Below are 18,175 nucleotides of genomic sequence, written 5' to 3' on the forward strand. Positions count from 1 at the left end.
AATTTCAACAAAAGTTCCGGTGGAAGAGGTGAAATAAGACGAGATGTATTTTGTGAAAATTAATTTTTCATTGTGCATAACGTTAAAAGTATAATACAGTGTGTAAATAGATCGTCAAAAAATAGATACATCAAGATGCGGAAAGAAGAGAGTAAGCTATCTTAGTGCAGGCTAGCAAAAAATATTAATCTCGAGTAAAATATATAAGATTGCAAGCCCCGCGTACTAATGACGGGTTTAAAGTAACTATTATTGCTATGCTTAAAAATATAGTTTTATCTGGCAAGCAATGAATGTCGAGTGTAATTCGCTCAATTAACGCTTCTACATATAGACTTTTACATGCACTTAATAAGCTCGCTTTTCTGAAAAATATAATCCAATTGCTAAATCCGCGCAATCTCAGTAAAAGAGATTCTGTTCGACATTCGTTCTTATGCGTAATTCGTTTATTGCGTAGTACAATAAATAAAATATGGATTTATTTAACATAAATAAATGATAGTACATTCATAGCGTCAGTTTGGCTTTTAATAATCGGTCTGTCCCAGCACACTGTACATGATCCTCTTGAAACTATTACTCTGATGGATTTTCTCGCCCTCGTCGTCGAGCACATTTATCTGAAAATTAAACTATTTAGAGCTGTTCTATGTTTCTGAACTAAATGTACGTTATAAATGAGCTAAGTTGTTTAATGTATGCTATGGACAAGACGATTTTTATCTCGTGAGACAGCATGCATTGTAGCAACTTAAAACGTGTCTTACACATGAAAAAAAATCGAAAAACCTGATAGAGCATAGTAAATTAGCGCATTTGTCCTATGAATTAATTTCTCTATGCGGAAGCACTTTACGCAAAAGTAATAAAAAACGCACGTACAAGTTTCTGCAAAAATTTAATAGTCGCTGAAACCCTTAATAAAAGGGAGAGGGAAGGGACGTCTATATCCACCCTTAACGAAACAGAGGCCGAAAATTAGATTAATTAAATCTCCGATCGTGACAATTAAATGACAGATCCATATGAGAATTAAAGTCAATATATGTAATGATAATGTATATTAATATGAAATAATCGCGTTTTTTTTTTTTTAACAACCGAACAATTTGATGCGAGATCTTTTTTTCGTAAAATTAGAGAAAATGAATGTATCGAATTTATCATGATTTCCCGATGGTGAAATGCAACGGTCGATTATTACTGGGAGATGGTTTGGCACGATGTTTCAGTAGACGAAAAGAAAGAAGCACAAGAGAAGTAGCACTTCGTGCCAAGTTACTTATATAATCCAGTGCCGTTTTATCGTCCGGTTGTGTTTTCGGTAACGTTATAGGATACACGAGACTGACAGTGATAAATAAATTTTTTCGGTAAAACAAGTAGCAACAATGATAAACACGTGAATAATTAAAAACTATGATTAAGTAATTTTAGATAATATATTTCAAACATTTTTTTAATGGTAATATACGCGCGTTTTATGAAATAAATTGTAATAATAAGTATAATAGAGACTCAAAGAAAGAATCTTAAATTCAGCTCTGAGAATATAGTCTATATGCAGCATTTTATAAACATTTTTGCATAGAATTCATGCGATGACATGCGAATGAAAAATGCGTATTTTAGCCTGATAAATTTTCTCCAAAATTGTATATCTTAAGTTAATCGTAAATCAAAACGAAAAAAACGTAGATACTCACATATGCAGGACTTTTCGGTGGAGTCTGGTATATCTGTACAACAAAGGTCATAACGCAATTCTTATCCCTTACAACACATTTAAATATATTTAATGTCGCAAAAAAATAAGAATTTATAAAATAAGAGGAAAAAAAATCAGTTTTAGATTAGGCGTATGATTTTGTTATTATTTGAAAATGCGTAAAGAAAAAATGTACCTTGTTCGATTTTTGTGGCGAGAAGACGCCGGTACGAGCTGGTTGCCTGACCTCCTGCACGTGATCCCCGAGTTGCTCCTCCTGCAGAGCCTTGTACGCCTCGCTCTTACTCGGATCGTACTTTACCGGCTTCTTCAAGCTGCACGTATCGCATGTATACACAGGGACATTTTTAATTGTGCTTTCGTTCTTTCTTTTGCTCGTGCGACTTTTATCTTTCTCTCTATTTGAATCGGTTAGCAGTGGCCAGGGTTATGATTTGCCAATTACTATTATGCATCCACATATTTTTGCTTTAATTTGTTCGAGAGCGACTTTCAGACGCGTCCTCCAGCCGAGAGAAAGCGGTAATTCCTCATCGTGAAAATTCTATGTACATATCCGATCAGAAAGAACGCGTTCGTCGGACATTTTGAAAATTACGCTTTTCATCGAAAAAATATTTTTTTAAAAATTGAAAGATTGAGAAGAAAGTCTATTGTTTATTCTCAAGATCCAACGAAATGCAAGAAATAAGTCATAAATTTCTGAAAAGCTTATTTTCTGCCTTGATACAATTGTGTAGGATGAAAAATAAAATAATACTGAGAGGAAAAGAAGGTATGGAGATTTTTAAACTGTTTTAATTTTTAATATTAAATTTTCTGCGGTCATAAAAAATTGTTTAAAAAATATATTTTCAAAAACGTAATTTTCGAAAGTCGTCTCGAGCTATTCGTGCACGGTATCTACGATGCAAGCATACGAACACTCATCAAAGTTAGTAAATATTCTCATGTATTTTTTTCTCAATTATTATATATTGATTATTGATTATTCACTACTCTACCACATGCAACAGTTTATTCATTATTGCTAAAGAAAAAGCTTTTTGCGCGAATTCACATAAACAGCGCAAAATTCTCAATTTCGCCTAAGTAACGCGCCTACGACTTTCACTATACAATATGAACAGCAAACTAATTTGAAATAATAATTCGCATATATGTAATTCGTTTCAAGGAATTGGAACTCAGTGGTCACGTTCATTATATCACAATTCAATCAGCAATAAGATAATTGAATTAATTATCTATATAATCAAAATATTGTTATCTGTAAAAAATATGCGTGTTTAAAATGAATAATTAAATAATGTAATTTGAAGACAGACAATATTATCAGATATCGAGCCGTAAATTTAATGACTACCTAAAATATTTTTCTAATAATCTTGTTCACTTTAATTATTTCCAAAAATTAATTATCAAGTTTTCTCATTTATTTTATGGTAAATTTCTTTAACAATTAAAAATAATTAATAATCCGTGTATATGTATATAATTGTATAGAAAGGAACGTGTCCAATGAATCACATGAAAATCGAAAAATCGACTCTGCCGTCGTAGATCCGACGTGTGAGAAGCATCGGAAAACGTCTCGAACGTCTCTCAACAATTTAATTTGGCTTATTGAATTGCGGCCAGACGTTCTTCGAGGAGGCGGCCTTGGCCTGCTCCTTCAAGACTTTTGCTTGCTCCTGTATTTCCTGTTTCTGTTTCAGGAAGGAAAAGTCTATGAAAATGCTGGAAAACAAACAAACCGCTACGTAAGTAATCAATCATTCGAAGAATCCGAGAGCCGTATAGGAAAAAGAAAGGAACCAGAATGTCCTTTCTCTTTTGAACGATGGAAGACCGACGACCGCGCAATCTCGAAGTAAGTCCAATTTAACTCTTCAATTGGTAATTTTTCCGAATTAGCCTTCGTGAAAATATGAAAAAAATAATGCTTTTTCCTCGTTCGCTTTTCGTAAATCTCAAAACATTATATCTGAAAATGATGAACGTTTCGTAAGCAATATATTTAATTGCATGGCTATATAAAAAATTAATAAATAGAAATTGATAAAAATTCATATACATATATACATGAAAATTATATATTCTTTTGTTATTAAAAAGTTTTCAAATCAATCACTTTTGATTTTGAAGATATGTTCAAGAAAAAAAAAATTTATATCAACTTCTTTAAATTCACCCATCTTTTACGGTGCCGTTGTGTGAATTAATATTTGTTAATTTCAATTAAAAAAGATAAGAAACCGGATTTTTTATATTATAATATATGATCTGTGAAAGTGTGCGAGCGGCAGTCAGTGAAAAAGCCAATCTCTTATTAATTGTATTATCCTGTGATTGCTACAAGCTTTACGGCGTATTAGCGAGATTCATTAAATATATATATTTAACTCGGTTTAAGTAGTTAAAAAAATGCTAGTTAGAAGAACTTAGTGAGCAATCATAAATAGTAATTGTCTACTTACGGTACGACAGACGCTTGACATTTAATAGTGTCCGCGATGTTTTGTTCCGAATAGAGCCCGATCGGCGAGTTAAATTGCTTATGGACGATCTAAAAGAGCGAAATTTCACATTTACAATCTTGCACAATACAATTTGCCATATTATCATATCGCATGAAACTCAAAAAAATATTCCTGTGATTTGAGATCAAAACGACTGAGTTATTATTTTGTAAGTAGAAGCATAAATAAGATTTATTTCAATCTTCTTTTTTTATTTCAACATTTATTTTTAAAACATAATTAAAAAAATAGTACTGATGAATACTATGATACATGAATATTTTCAAACTTTTGTGCAGTATAAGCGGAATATATTAATAACGCATTATTATGCAAAATGTCCTCTGAAAGTGTATTATTATTATAATCAGTCATCTAGTCGTGTCACGTGTGACTGCGATATTACATTATGAGAATATAGTGCTGCAAAAAATAACCGTAACTTTAGTATGCTGGCACTGGACATAATAAATGTTTAGCTAATGCCAAGTTTCCGTTTTATGTCGGAAATTTGTGATATCAAAGTCGGATTTACATATTTAAATTATATAAAATATTGTTGTTACAAAATAATATGTCATAATATAACTAATCGGCACTCGTAACGTAACTGTTTCGTTATATCCACATATTTTTAATGATTCTATCGAAATTATATTTTGAACCACATTAATGGTCCACAATAGTCAATAAAACAATACTAAATAAATATATTATTCAAGATGTAGGTTCACTTTAAACTAATTAAATTTATAATTTAAAACTTTCTTTACATATTACATTAATTTAAATTAAGTTTAATTTAATCATTGAAATAAATTCGGTTAAATTACTTTAGTGATTTAATCATAAATGTGGGGGAAGTAGTGCAAGCTATATCAATCCGCAATGGAATTGATACATCAATATTATTTCGGATTATTGAATTGCAAAATGACAAAGTTCAAGATATTAATATCCTGTCGCATTAATATCGTATATATTACTATTATTAGTCATTAGTTATAAAAGAAAATCATAACAGGGTTCTTTCGTAAAATGAAACTTCCGCAAACTTAAGTTTCTTGTGGGTATCGGATATCTAAAGAGCGTAAGCGTCGTTTTTCAAAGCAGAAGCGGTTTACGAAAGAAAAACAAAACGGAATCCAAAACGTGATCCAAACCTTTGGAACTTCATTCGGTCCCATGACACGCTGAAGTACCGTTTCCGCCACCTGCTCAGACGACGTTTAATGAGAAATACAATTAAAAAAAACACGACTGATCCCGATTCGATAAAAACGCGTTTCTAAAAAACGAACTTATTTCCGATTATGCCGAAATCGAAGAATATAACGGAGGATGACTCTCCATGGTAGAGCATTACCTTTTGCTTCATAGCGACATCAGGGTGAGCTGGTTCGTAATGATGGGGCGCCGCCCTGATCATCGGATTCGGATGATGTCGCAGATAGCATTCACCGAGAGGGGCATCCTTCTTGACCTTAGCACCTGGCAAGACCAAAGGAGTCGTGCGGTAGGGCTAGAAATCATATAATAGCAATTTCGTTGATGTAGCATTTGGTTATATTTTTTCCAAAATTTACCTTAATTATTATTAATACATAATATCTCTCTTATTATATATAATTTCTTATAAAATGATATTTTGCTATCAATTAACATTATACAAATATGCCCGTAATTCACTATGTGAATAATGAGGATAGTTGATGACATAAATTATAAGACAATATTTTATCGAAGTGATGCCAATTAACTAACGAGATCTAAAATAAACCTCAATAGAGGCCATGGCAATTAGGATAGCTTGTTATAATCTCTGACGCTTCTTATGTCGCCATAATTCTGAGCAACGACAAGAATAAATCGATGATGATGATGATGATAATATTGCATCTTAAATTAATTGATCCCCTTTCGTACATTAATGAGGCAAAGTATAATTTAAAGTTTAAAGAATGACGAGTTACAGCAAAATAACGTTGTATGATTATATATTTTTAAGCTACATTTGAAAAATATTTTAGAATAATTAACAACAAATAATATCATCGGATACTTTGGAAACTTTTATGACAGATTAAAGTTTTCTTTTTAAAAATATTCTTTTAAATATCTACGCTTCTTCATCATAAAATAATAGTTAATGCCTTTTATTATAACGATGATATTTTATTATTCTGTTTTCGTAATACAAACAATTCTCAGCCAGCGATAATACACTAATCGATAATATTTCTGGCGCGACGCCGGAAGTGATATCATCGACAATGATCGATCGCTTTTAAAGAAGCAAAAATTCCGTCCAGTTGGCTCACAATGAGAAAATTACATAAAGCATTTTCGTATCACGAACGAACTTAGCTTGGCAAGTTACGAATCATTACATCACATACCGTCGTTTTTGCGCGACATTATGAAATTATATATACGTGATCCTACATCGTACATCGTCGATTCGTCATACGACTTTTGTCTGTTTACAAGCTCGAGTTGCCGAAACATCCGTGAAAACAAACGCAAAACAGGATCTCGTAATCTTACGTCGTCATGCAAATGTTGATGTTTCCGCTAAATCACGAATTGCGACGAAAATTTGAAAAAAAATGAGGCACAGCTGTTGTAACTTTTAGAGAGTTGTAAATAAAAAAAAGTCTTTCGTGATTTGCTCGTAAAAAACCAAACTATTATTTTATTTCCTGTTCTGCAGAAATAGTCATTTGTGAAGGGCAGCTCGACATTTACAAGCAATTCATTCGTGACGACGCGTTGTTGGCTTCAAAATTATTGCGCGTCAAATTTGCGAAACATAATGGAAAAATACTAAACCAATTCTAACATTTGAGTATCTTAGTATATTACAAATTTGGCCACTCTTTTATAACGTTTCTTTGTATGCTTAGCTCTATGTCAAAAGCTGAAATCTTGGAGAAATACCATTATAGAAATATAATTATCGCATTATCAGATGAGAGTGACAATTAAATAATAAATTGAATAAATTGACAAATCGAGATCTCTATCAAATTAAATAAAAAATACATTCTGAAATAAATATAAAAATAAATGTAAAATATTTAGTTTGTAAGGAGTTTGACCTCTCATTTTATGCTGCCATTCGATGTTGGCGCTGCAATATGCATACTGCAAAGTGCATGTTTTATAATCTTAGAACCGCGGTCGCGGTCGCGACAAGTTCGCGGCGTGAAATCATGAGATTACGATGATTCCATTATAAATGGGTCAGGAACGTCATTATGTTAGAGGGTGAGCCGTTAGTGACTTTCTCGAAATAGATGAAGGCCCCGGCCAGCAAAAATAACACCCCGAATCACGTTACACGAGAGAACTTCTCTTTCTTTCTCTTTCTTTCTACGTACGCTTCCTTTCATTTCTCCGCGATTTTTAACCAGGAAACGTTTCTCGTCCGAGAATGAACGGATGAGAAATGTCTCTCATTAAAACGTCGACAAGGTCACTGAAAAAAGAGGGATAGATTGAGTAAGGCTAAAGGGCATCTTACTTCTATTCTATCTTGACGATATAAAATTTGATACATTATATTTTAAACTGTATCATAAAAATATTTAGAGAAAATCTTGAAGAGACTCGATCAAAAAATATTATTAACGAATATAGTAAACGTATAAAAAAATTTTATCATTCTTTCCTGTAAAATTGAAGAATGTAAAAAGTATCATATCATATTTCCGCTCTTTTTTTATAAAGAAAATACATAAATGAATAAAACAATATCTTAAAGATTAACTGAATCCATCTTTTTCCGAAAATAATAAAATAATCATTAATTAAATTTAGATTTGGCTGATTGTGGTTTATCTCTTGTTGTTCTTGATAAAATTCTTGTTTATTTTAAGATTCTTTTTTTTATAGAATTTTCTTGAGCCTTGCGCACGCTCCTGTTTTATTTTGTAAAAGGTCCCCCGCGAACTATATTCAGACAGAGCAAAACAGCTGTTTCGCAGAGTGTTTATTACTTGGCGGCGGCGAGGTGAAACTTGAACTCTTTGAAAATCGATTGGAGCAAGTTGACAAGAGGCATAACGAAGAGACTAACGAATAGACGTTTTAATTTCATTAACTGACAAAAGATAATTAATCTAATTAAGCTAACAAATTATGTGACCAATAAATTCCAATTTATTCAATTTTTAACGCAGAGATGAAATTTATATTAAAGTGGACAATCATGTCATTTATCACTTTGTTATTTCTTCTGAAAGCAAATCAAACATTTGAAAATTTTGAAAATTTGAATTTGAAAAACATTTGAAAAAAAACTATCACTTGTTGACAATCCAATCATGTCATTTTTTTTAATTTTTAATAAAAAAACATATCATATTAAGGAAACAGACAAATTTATTGAAAATATATATTTAGTTAAATATAGTTTAGTATGTAAGGATATATTATAGATGATCGTTTCTTTTTCAAATTTAAATTTTTAAACGTTTAATTCGCTTTCGGAAAAAATAACAAAAATCTTCCTATTGTAATACATGATATGCGTCTTGCATGAATTTTATCACTGCTTACTCATATATCCCAAAATAATCGTATCATTTCTCGCTAAGGTGTTCAGTAAACAAAATTTCAACTGCTATCTTTAATTTAACGCGTTGATCAACCATTAAATGGCCTAAACATCACGTTCAGAACATCTCTTTTCCCTTTAATTATTCCCTAATCGCCTTCTAAATTTTTTAAAAATATTTTATAAAAGGTGCGTTCGAAAAACGCGAGACGTGGGTGTGTCTTTATACATATGACAGCCTCTCGTATTTGTGAGTAACCCAGATCCCGTTCACAAAAATAGAACGCGATACCGATGAACGGCATCTGCGATGCCTACGTGCGTATTATTGCATCGCTCGTTATTAATGTACATGACATATTAACGCCCGCGTAATTTAGTTCTTTCATCTCAATAACTCTAATCGATCGCGACAAAATCATTAGACTCTTTTTCAGTATATTTCCAAGTACGATTAGGTTAAAATTAATTCTTCTTATATGGCAAAATTGTTCTATAAACACAATTTACTTGTCATATATTATTTGTCATATATTATGTCAAGGTTGAACGATGCAAAATCTAGATCGTCTGGTGCTCTTATTATTCGATCCTGGTATTCGATATTGTGACGCTGAAGTTGAGCTTGCGTCTTTATCGAGTTTTGATATTTTTAGGGTGACACGGTGAGACATAAGTGATTTTATGGTTTTTATATCCTGGCGTAAGCAAGCCCACGCATAAACGAACGAAAAATAACGAATTTTGTAAAATTGATAAAATTGTTCTTGTAAACTCACGTGACTCACAAACAAATAATTCTTTTATTTAAATAAAACATTTTAAAAATTATTTGTGTCTCTCTGTGTGTTTGTGATATAAAATCAATCTAGTAAAATAAAAGTAAAGAAAAAAAGAGTAATTAACAATAAGTAATAGAAAAATTGTTGCAATTATATATATATATAAATTTTACTAAAATAAATAAAATTATAAAATTTATAATTTTTTATATTACATTATAAAAATTTGTATTATCGATAAATAATCAATTAAATAATTTTCTAAATTAGTTTTATATACCATAACTCTATTTAATTAATCAAGTAATTAACGATCAGAAGTTAATTAAAAAAATTCTAAAGAATTAAAGAGAAATTAAATCTTAAGTCTTGACACATTATATACGTAAATACAATTTTCATTCTAAAATAATCGTGTTTTACCTCTGATATATTTTGTCGGAGAAAATTGTTTTATAAAGATGAAAGAGTTAACATATTCTTCAATATTGAAGTGATATTTTAGCAATGTAATATTCATCACTCGCACGCGACAAAAGCGAGCACATTTTGGCCGCGTTCTCGAGGAAGGTGCACGTTCAAGGGCAAGGAAAATTCGCCTCGCGATCGCGATCACCTGCACGTGTTTTCATTGTAATTTTTGCTTTTTCTTGGTTTAACTTTATAATAAAAAGTCAACGAAATTTTTCTCTCGCCTATTTCGTACCCAGTAAACGGCCGCTTCCTCCTCCTTCGGATGATGCTCGATGTTGTAACGATAGACAGTCGTGTAAGCGGGCATCTTCTCGTCCCGTCGAGACCTATCCCGCGGGAGCTTCCTTGCAATTTCTACCCTTTTTTCTTGAACTATTGTCACCCTTTCTCGCGCGGCAACCCCTTTCAGGGCTCTCGTAATATTGCTCGCGTCGTCCCTCACTCGCGACTCTCGCGGGATTATTCGCGCTTAAGCACTACTAGCTCGACGCGAGCGCGGGCGGCACTAACTCTGGCCTTTTCCACGTAACTCTTCTCTCTCTCTCTCTCTCTCTCTCTCTCTCTTTTTCTGCTCTCAAATACACTCGCTTGCTTTCGTTTTACGTATACTTAAAGCTCTTGATACTGGAAGATCGTTTTCTCGACTATCATGATTTGGATACTTTTCAAAAATTTCAGATTTAATGGCAATTATCATCCAATTTTCTGGTTGAAAAATCAGATAAGTCATTCGAAATCGCGAAGTTGAATGCTATTTCATGTGAAAGAAATAAACTTAAAAATAAAGTGTATATTGCATAAAGAAAAAGAGAATTACGAAATATTTTTTTATATGTTTCCAAACATTTATGTCACATTTCTAAATTATTTATCGTAGTTCATTGCTTCTAAAGTTCCTTACAAATTGATTATTGCTTTAGAATGATCGTATAAAATGTTTTTATTGGCAGCGAAATGTCGCGATCAGATTACTTAATAAGAGACTCACTTAAATATACAAATTTCAATTGCCAAAATTTACTGGTCAATTTTTTTACTATGCATTCATACAAGTAGATATAAAACATTTCAGATATTGTGCATTCTTTTTCAATCAGAAATTTCCGACATTCGACATTTGTGAAATGTTTAAAAAAAGAAAATGAAAAAAAATGTTTTTAAATTTTTTGGAATTTAAATATTTTTAGAAGTTGACTGGTTGTCTGATGGGTTTATGTTATCTTGAAAAAGGAAATAATTCAAATAAACTATTATATGTTCAATTTAAATATTTTTAATGTATTATTACTTTTTTTCTAATATATTGTGACAAAAGGAAAAGATATTTTATTATTTTATCACATATAGGAACCATAACGAGATTAATTCTGTCAGTGGGCGAATATAGGAGATGAGAGTATAGAAGACGACGTCCTGGATCCGCGGGATGTATATCGGATCGGGGCAGGCAGAGGCGGTTTCGATGCAAAAGCGATATTTATAGCGTGTGGCAACCGGCTCTACCGACGTACTTTCCGGCATCGTGGCGGGCCAACAAAAATATATTCACACTTCGGACTTCCCACGAATAAAGGCCCCTTCGTACCTCCGTTTCGCGCTAACTGTATCGATGCATGGTGCATCCGTTGCCGCTGTCGTTGCAGCTGGCGAGTATAGCGCAATACGCGATTAGCGACGTCGCGATAATAAACACGAAGATGAGGACTTCTGTTTCCAAAGTTTCGTCGGTATCGTTTTTGCGAAACGAACGAGAAATACTCCGTCAAACGACATCTAGACTCAAAATTGTCGTATTGCAAATCGTTGCATCGTATTGCATAGCCGTTAAAATCGCTAATAAAAATTCCTCTACAGATCTTGTTTGTCTTTATAAATTATTTGTATATTATTTATATATAAATTATTTATATATATATTTATATATATATTTTAGTAATGATACGTAAAAATGTCAAAACTTTGCAATGTTACCTGTCCTATTGAAACGACAATCTGTGATTTTATAAAAATTGATCTCTAGGAATAGAAATTATGTAAACTATGTAGAGAGAAAAATTTTTTTCTATCAAATAATTTTATCTTACATTAAATAAAAATAGAATTATATATATATATATATATATATATACTTTAATACGATTAAGAATTAAAGAATTTATTTTATATTTTGTTTCAACGTAGTTATGTATTTATTATTTTATTTTCTATATTACCTTGTAAATAGATTTCTTTATATTAAATTTTTATACGATTAATATAATATTTTTCCATTACTCGATAGATAGATTACTGCAATAATACATGTCAGACCAGAGTTTCGTCGGCTTAAATAAACTGATTCGGAGCAAACGATTTAAACGTGACAAATGTCCTGTCACACCATTAGCACGATCTAACGATGAGTTATTGGATTTCAAAGTGTAGAAGGGATTATTTCGGAACATATTCAAGCTTGCCAGATGTTGTGATGTAGATTAAGAAATCATATACATTATTTCTTATTTCTTATTTTTTGTGTCTCTAAACAGTTATATACTTACATTTTATGATATACATACTACGCATATTTATTTAAAAAATTATACAAATTATTTACTTAAAAAAAAGATAAATACATTCTTAGATACGTAGAGAATAAATACGATTTTATTTTATTAATTTATGCAATTATTCACAGTTTCTAGCCACTCTTAGACGCGGGAAGCTTTAAAGAATAAATAGAAAAAAGACATTTATGACTTTAGTGATAGATAAGAAATTACGACAAGACAGTGTCTATACTAGTATCTATTTTTAGCGCCCGCTTGCATAATTTCGCATGAAACTATCAGTCACAGTCAAACACTGGCGCCTGCTGATATATAATGCAATAATGCATCTTTATTTACATGACCGTTAAAATAATTATGTTCTTTTAAATAATTCTAACGTTGAATATTTTAAAATATTTTTCTTATAATACATCATGTATCGTAGGATATCTGTTTAAATCGATCGTCTAAGGAACACAGAATTGGAACTGACAATAAGACATGTGATTATTTTTCGACGTTCAACACCGCCATTCTACTTGTCCAAACTGTTTCAATCCGATAAACAAATAGATATCGCGATCAAATTTTGATTATACGTTGAAACAAAGCCGACTGTTCTTTCGCGCGGATCGTTGAACTTTCTATAGTGAGTTTGCACTATCGACATTGCTCGGAAATTTGATTTTAGCCTATTCTAACGACTAAATGCATTTTCCGTTTTCAATCATGCACAATTGTTCTTGTGGAACATTATTGATCTACTATGTGAAAAAACATTATTGGTATGAAATCACGATAAATTATACTATGTTTATAATAACTGTGTTTATAATAGATTTAGAAAAATTCGGCAATAAATAACAGAAAAAAGTTTTTAAATAAAATAAAGATTTTGTTTCAAAGAGAGATGCAGAAAATTTTCCTTATTTTAAAAATTTGACGAAATTATATCTTATTTTTATTTTAAATGTGCTAGAAAATTCTTTTTATTATTTCAATAAAAATAATGATTGTATAAAAAGCGCACATGTGAAATACCTGCGACAGATGAGCCTTCTCTTCGCGGATCTCGTCGAGATGATCATGCGGCAAAACGATCGTGCTGCGAAGAGCGTATTCGGGGCTTGGTATCGATACGTATTCCTCGACCGAAGGCGGCGGTATCGGGCTCTTCGGTAATTCCTGAGGATATTCTTTCGACTGTTTATACCTATGTAAAAAAATGACAGAAGATATTACTAACGTACAATAAATAATGTATTCGTGTCGCAAAATACGAGAAACTGTGCAATTTTTTGACAATCGCCTTCAAGTATAAGAGAAATAAATAAACATTATATTTTGATAAAATGCAATGAAATATATGTATAATTCTGATAGAATATAAAAGAGAAATAAATCTTATAATAGAGAAAAATAAAGCTAACAATAAAAAGCAAGATTAAAATATATAGTCCAGCGTATAAAGATGAGAATTCTAGAATAAAATCTATAATATATAATATGTATAATATGTGTATACATATAATACATATATAAAATTCATGTAATGTGTAAAACGGAATAATATCGTACGAGTGTAAATAAGTTTTAAATTTTATATTCGATAAAAATAATTTCAAAAACGTTATTTATCCAAGAAAGGATTAAAGGCAATCATTTGGTGTGAGAAATAGTGAAGTAATATATTTTAATGTGCAACGGCCGAAAATATCAATTGTGCTTTGCGCGAAGAAGGAAACTAATTAATCAAAAAAGCGAATTAATCAGCGGCAACGTTATGTAGCGGCAACAACAACGAATATCATTATGGCGACAATGTAAATCAAAAAACGCGTAATAATAGAGATAGTATTGCATTCTGACAGACTAGTGACCGCAGCCCCGTCGCCAAAGATCGACTTGCAAACTGTGGATGGTGATGGTGACACGGTGATGGTAGTGTCGGTGGTAATACGTGAGGATGTCGTGGCTCTCGACGGAGGGGACTCAGACCTTTCGACGACTAGCTTTATGGTTTCGGAGTTTTGGAGAAGGTTCTGTGCGTCTACATGCCTCATGTCGCGTGTGTCATAATCGTCGATCTTCTTGATCACATCACCCCTCTGGAGCGCCTCGTTCTCCGACTGCAAACAGAAATATTGATACGGTATTGTTAGCAACAACAATTATTATTATACTATAATAATTTTTAAAAACCTTATTAAAAAACAATCCGAAATGATCCAAAAATCTTAAGCACCTAAAATATATAACAAAACTTAAAAATCTTAAAAATTTACTTTAGCTTTTCGGAAACTGTAGAACATTCTTTCAATTGATTTAATACAATAGCATGTAGAATATGTAGTAGAATAAATTGAATAAAAAATTATTTACATTATATGTTTATTGTTTCATTCGCTAAGATAGATTCAATGATAAATAAATTATTCTTATAAAGAAAAATATCCATTAAGAAATTTGGCGAAAGCTAAATTCAGTAAAGCTAAATATAAGGAAAAGATTGTTATTAAGAATAAGATAAATTACGAGAGAGAAAATTTATATTTCATAATGAATAATACATATACACATATTTAAAAAATTAATTGAGTTTATTGGAGAAAAATAAATAAAAGATAAAACAAAAGTTAGAAAATGAAATAAAAACTGAAAAATTATGAACTGTAAATCTCTCATTTATGTAATATTACGTACTTATGCTCAAAATATATAAAAAATGTTTTGTATCTTCTCGTTGAATCATGTTTCGCGCAAGCAAACACAGAATATAGTATGCATCACATATCGTGTATCAATGTCAGCGGGCGCTAGATCGAATCGTTGATTTAAGAATTCTTTGGCAACCCTCTCGACTGCGTTTCTCTCTATTTCAAATGTTCACGGGATTGTGTTACGTTCTTCACCTATTGTTCGGCCATGGTTCGGAAATGCCAGCACGAAATCGAAGCCAAGTAAGTAGGCGCCCACACAAAATATTAACAGGAGACAACTCGTTTTACCGGATAAAAATTATTATCCGGAAATAGATGAACCCCCAACCCTCGGCATGTTATCAATTTAATTCGCATAACGTTTAAAAAATGACGTAAGAAAAGCATATGTAATACATTTACTGTTTTATCACGCATGTTGAATTCGTGACTCTATTGTAATTCGATAAACGTTTTAAAATATTTACATCGCATTAAGAATTTTAAACCTTTTAATCATTGCAAATAAATCAAACATTAAATCAAATTATTATTATTTAACTTTTATGTATATCTTGACTGTCACACATTAATGTATTAATCAATTATAATTAATATATTATAATCAATTGTGTCAAATATCAATAACAATAATCGATAGAATCTAACTCACTTTTTACTTAAAATGAGTTAAAAAGTCTATTTTTTATTGTTTCCTTCAAAGGTATTATATTTTCTTCTTTTATTACCGTTTGTTGTCTCTTTCATCTTCACAAGATCACAATCTTTATTTTACATCTCGGAGCCAGAACAGGTCTAAATCCGATATTGGAGTACATTTAGAAACGAGTCAACTTGCTATTCTAGCTGTCAATTTCATCGGAAAATTAATGAAAGACATGAAGGAATGGAATTAAATCGAGAAGACTCACGCGGGTGACGATGATCGGTGTGTCCAAATCGGCACCTCCAGCGATCCTTATACCCCAAGGCCTGCCTGTGCCGGATCTCTTGAGTTTTACGATCACCGTGTGCCTCCTCGTCATGCTCTACACTAGCTTCAATTAGTCCACTATCACTAATAACAATCACAATAACCACGATAACAAGCACCCAATAATCAATCAATCAATCAATCACGAGATGCACTACGTGAGCAGAATGAGGAGAGAATTCTTTACAAGAAAGAAAAGGATTTTCACAGAAGAATATAAGACGTCGCATGAAATGGCGCGAACGATAGGTCTCCCGGATCGTGGTCGCTCTCTGCTTCACTACTGAGATAGTAGCTGCAGCTGTAGCACTTGCCGACTATATGCCGACTTTGACAGAGCCCTGAGCCGCGAGAGAGGAAAGGATAGGTAAAGAGAGAGAGAGAAAGATCTTAGTTGCCTAACTCTAAAACAGAGACTACCACCGTTAGTCTCTCTCTCTGCCTTTCTGTCTCTTCGCTATTCTGGCCCCATTTCGAGTTGGCATACTGCGCCAATGTATTGTTCTTGTGATCCGACTTGCACTCATTTCTTTGGCATCCGTAATGTGCGTGCGTGCATGCGTGCGTGCATGCATTACAGTCCCGAGGTTTTTGGGAGAGAGGCGCGATCCCACGTGGCTATTCGCGAAGGACATCACGAAAGAGATCCTTGAAGATATAGATAAGAATTTAAACTAAGAAATCCCATTTTTATATCACATTTCTTTTCTCTTTCTTTTCTGGAAATGTCAATCTCCATTTTTGAAAGATAAAAGTAAAGAGTAAATTAATAAAAACAAATAAATTTTTCAATTGAAAATTTTTTTGCAAGAATTTTGTGATTGAAAGATTTATTTCTTATTAATTTACGTTTTACGTGATTTCATACGAAAAGTTTGCTCAGCTCATATGTAATTTTCCAGGAAAAACAGTTGTAAATACATGCTAGCTTGTTGAGTTAAAAAAAGAAATATAAAACAGAAAATATAGTTTTAATTCTGCAATGATACACAATATTGCATAATATACTATATTTGATCTGATAAATTGCAGAAATATGATATTTTATAAAACAATAAGATTCATACGTGTATAAAATATAAACTAAAAATAAATGATAAACATTAGGAAAAGACAGGATAAAAATTTGTATGATAAATTATACGTCTCAATTCAAAACACGTTTCGATATACATTTTATAAGTAATGAAACAAACACACACACAAATATACAGAATAGTATTTACGAAAAAGAGAGAAGTACAAAAAATATATTTTATCACAAAATTCCGATAGATTCTTCGACACGTTTGACACTTGATACTCATTATCTATATATTTATATATATTTAGCTAATTTTCAGGATTAAATAAATATTCTATATTTAAAATTAATAAAAGATTAGATAGACATTTATTTATATCTTTAAAAGATATTTAATTTATTAAGACTATTTTATTTTCAATATCAGAATTCCTTGGATTATTTATCATCAAAATTATTTAATCATATATGTAATAAACTATTACATAATTGCGTTACTCAATTAAACATAGCTTTAATTAAACGTTTCATCAAATTTCTCCCAAGACTTAAATTTATCGAAGAAAATTGTCATTAGAAATTGATAGCTTACAGACAGATGTATAATTAAACTATAATTTACAAGAAAATTATGAAAATCGTAAGGAATGGCTTTCTCCGAATCGTACTCACATAGGTCTCGTAAAAATGGCCTACGGAGAACTTAAGAGCCATCCTCGATTCGCTAAAACCTGTCCTATCGCTTTTTCCTCGCGTTTATTCCTGATGAGACACTCGCGCTTCTCTTCCGCCGTGCGACGTTCACGGGCGGCGAGAAACTTCTCGCCTGTGCTGACCGATGTAATTAATTTGGCTG

General features: G+C 31.8%; 1 protein-coding gene across 12 annotated transcripts; it reads right to left on the reverse strand.

The window, feature by feature from the left end:
• Positions 1-48: 48 nt before the first annotated feature.
• Positions 49-18,151, reverse strand: Zasp66 (PDZ_signaling and DUF4749 domain-containing protein Zasp66). Of its 12 annotated transcripts, XM_072910010.1 has the most exons (10): positions 16,234-16,684; positions 14,472-14,731; positions 13,644-13,815; positions 5,621-5,776; positions 5,418-5,468; positions 4,213-4,301; positions 1,908-2,046; positions 1,710-1,742; positions 886-958; positions 49-623 (listed from the first exon to the last, which is right to left on the reverse strand). In XM_072910010.1, the coding sequence occupies exons 1-9, from the start codon at positions 16,345-16,347 to the stop codon at positions 902-904; spliced, it is 1,071 nt and encodes a 356-aa protein (XP_072766111.1). In that variant the 5' UTR covers positions 16,348-16,684; the 3' UTR covers positions 49-623; positions 886-901. The 12 variants fall into 12 exon arrangements, with proteins under 12 accessions (XP_072766111.1, XP_072766113.1, XP_072766122.1 ...); XM_072910012.1 differs by lacking the exons at positions 886-958; positions 16,234-16,684 and adding an exon at positions 17,992-18,151; XM_072910021.1 differs by lacking the exons at positions 886-958; positions 16,234-16,684 and adding an exon at positions 17,992-18,142 and having other exon boundaries at positions 14,661-14,731.
• Between the last annotated feature and the right edge of the window lie 24 nt (positions 18,152-18,175).

The sequence above is a fragment of the Anoplolepis gracilipes genome, chromosome 17, assembly GCF_047496725.1.
Source record: "Anoplolepis gracilipes chromosome 17, ASM4749672v1, whole genome shotgun sequence".
Classification (NCBI taxonomy): Eukaryota; Metazoa; Arthropoda; class Insecta; order Hymenoptera; family Formicidae; genus Anoplolepis; species Anoplolepis gracilipes.

Excerpts from the sequence above, each read along its gene's own strand:
- Zasp66 (XM_072910009.1), bottom strand. The coding sequence starts at position 16,347 with ATGACGAGGAGGCACACGGTGATCGTAAAACTCAAGAGATCCGGCACA. Across the intron at positions 14,732-16,233 it reads CACCGATCATCGTCACCCGC|TCGGAGAACGAGGCGCTCCA; the intron begins GTGAGTCTTCTC and ends TTCTGTTTGCAG. Across the intron at positions 5,469-5,620 it reads ATGTCGCTATGAAGCAAAAG|GTGGCGGAAACGGTACTTCA; the intron begins GTAATGCTCTAC and ends TCGTCTGAGCAG.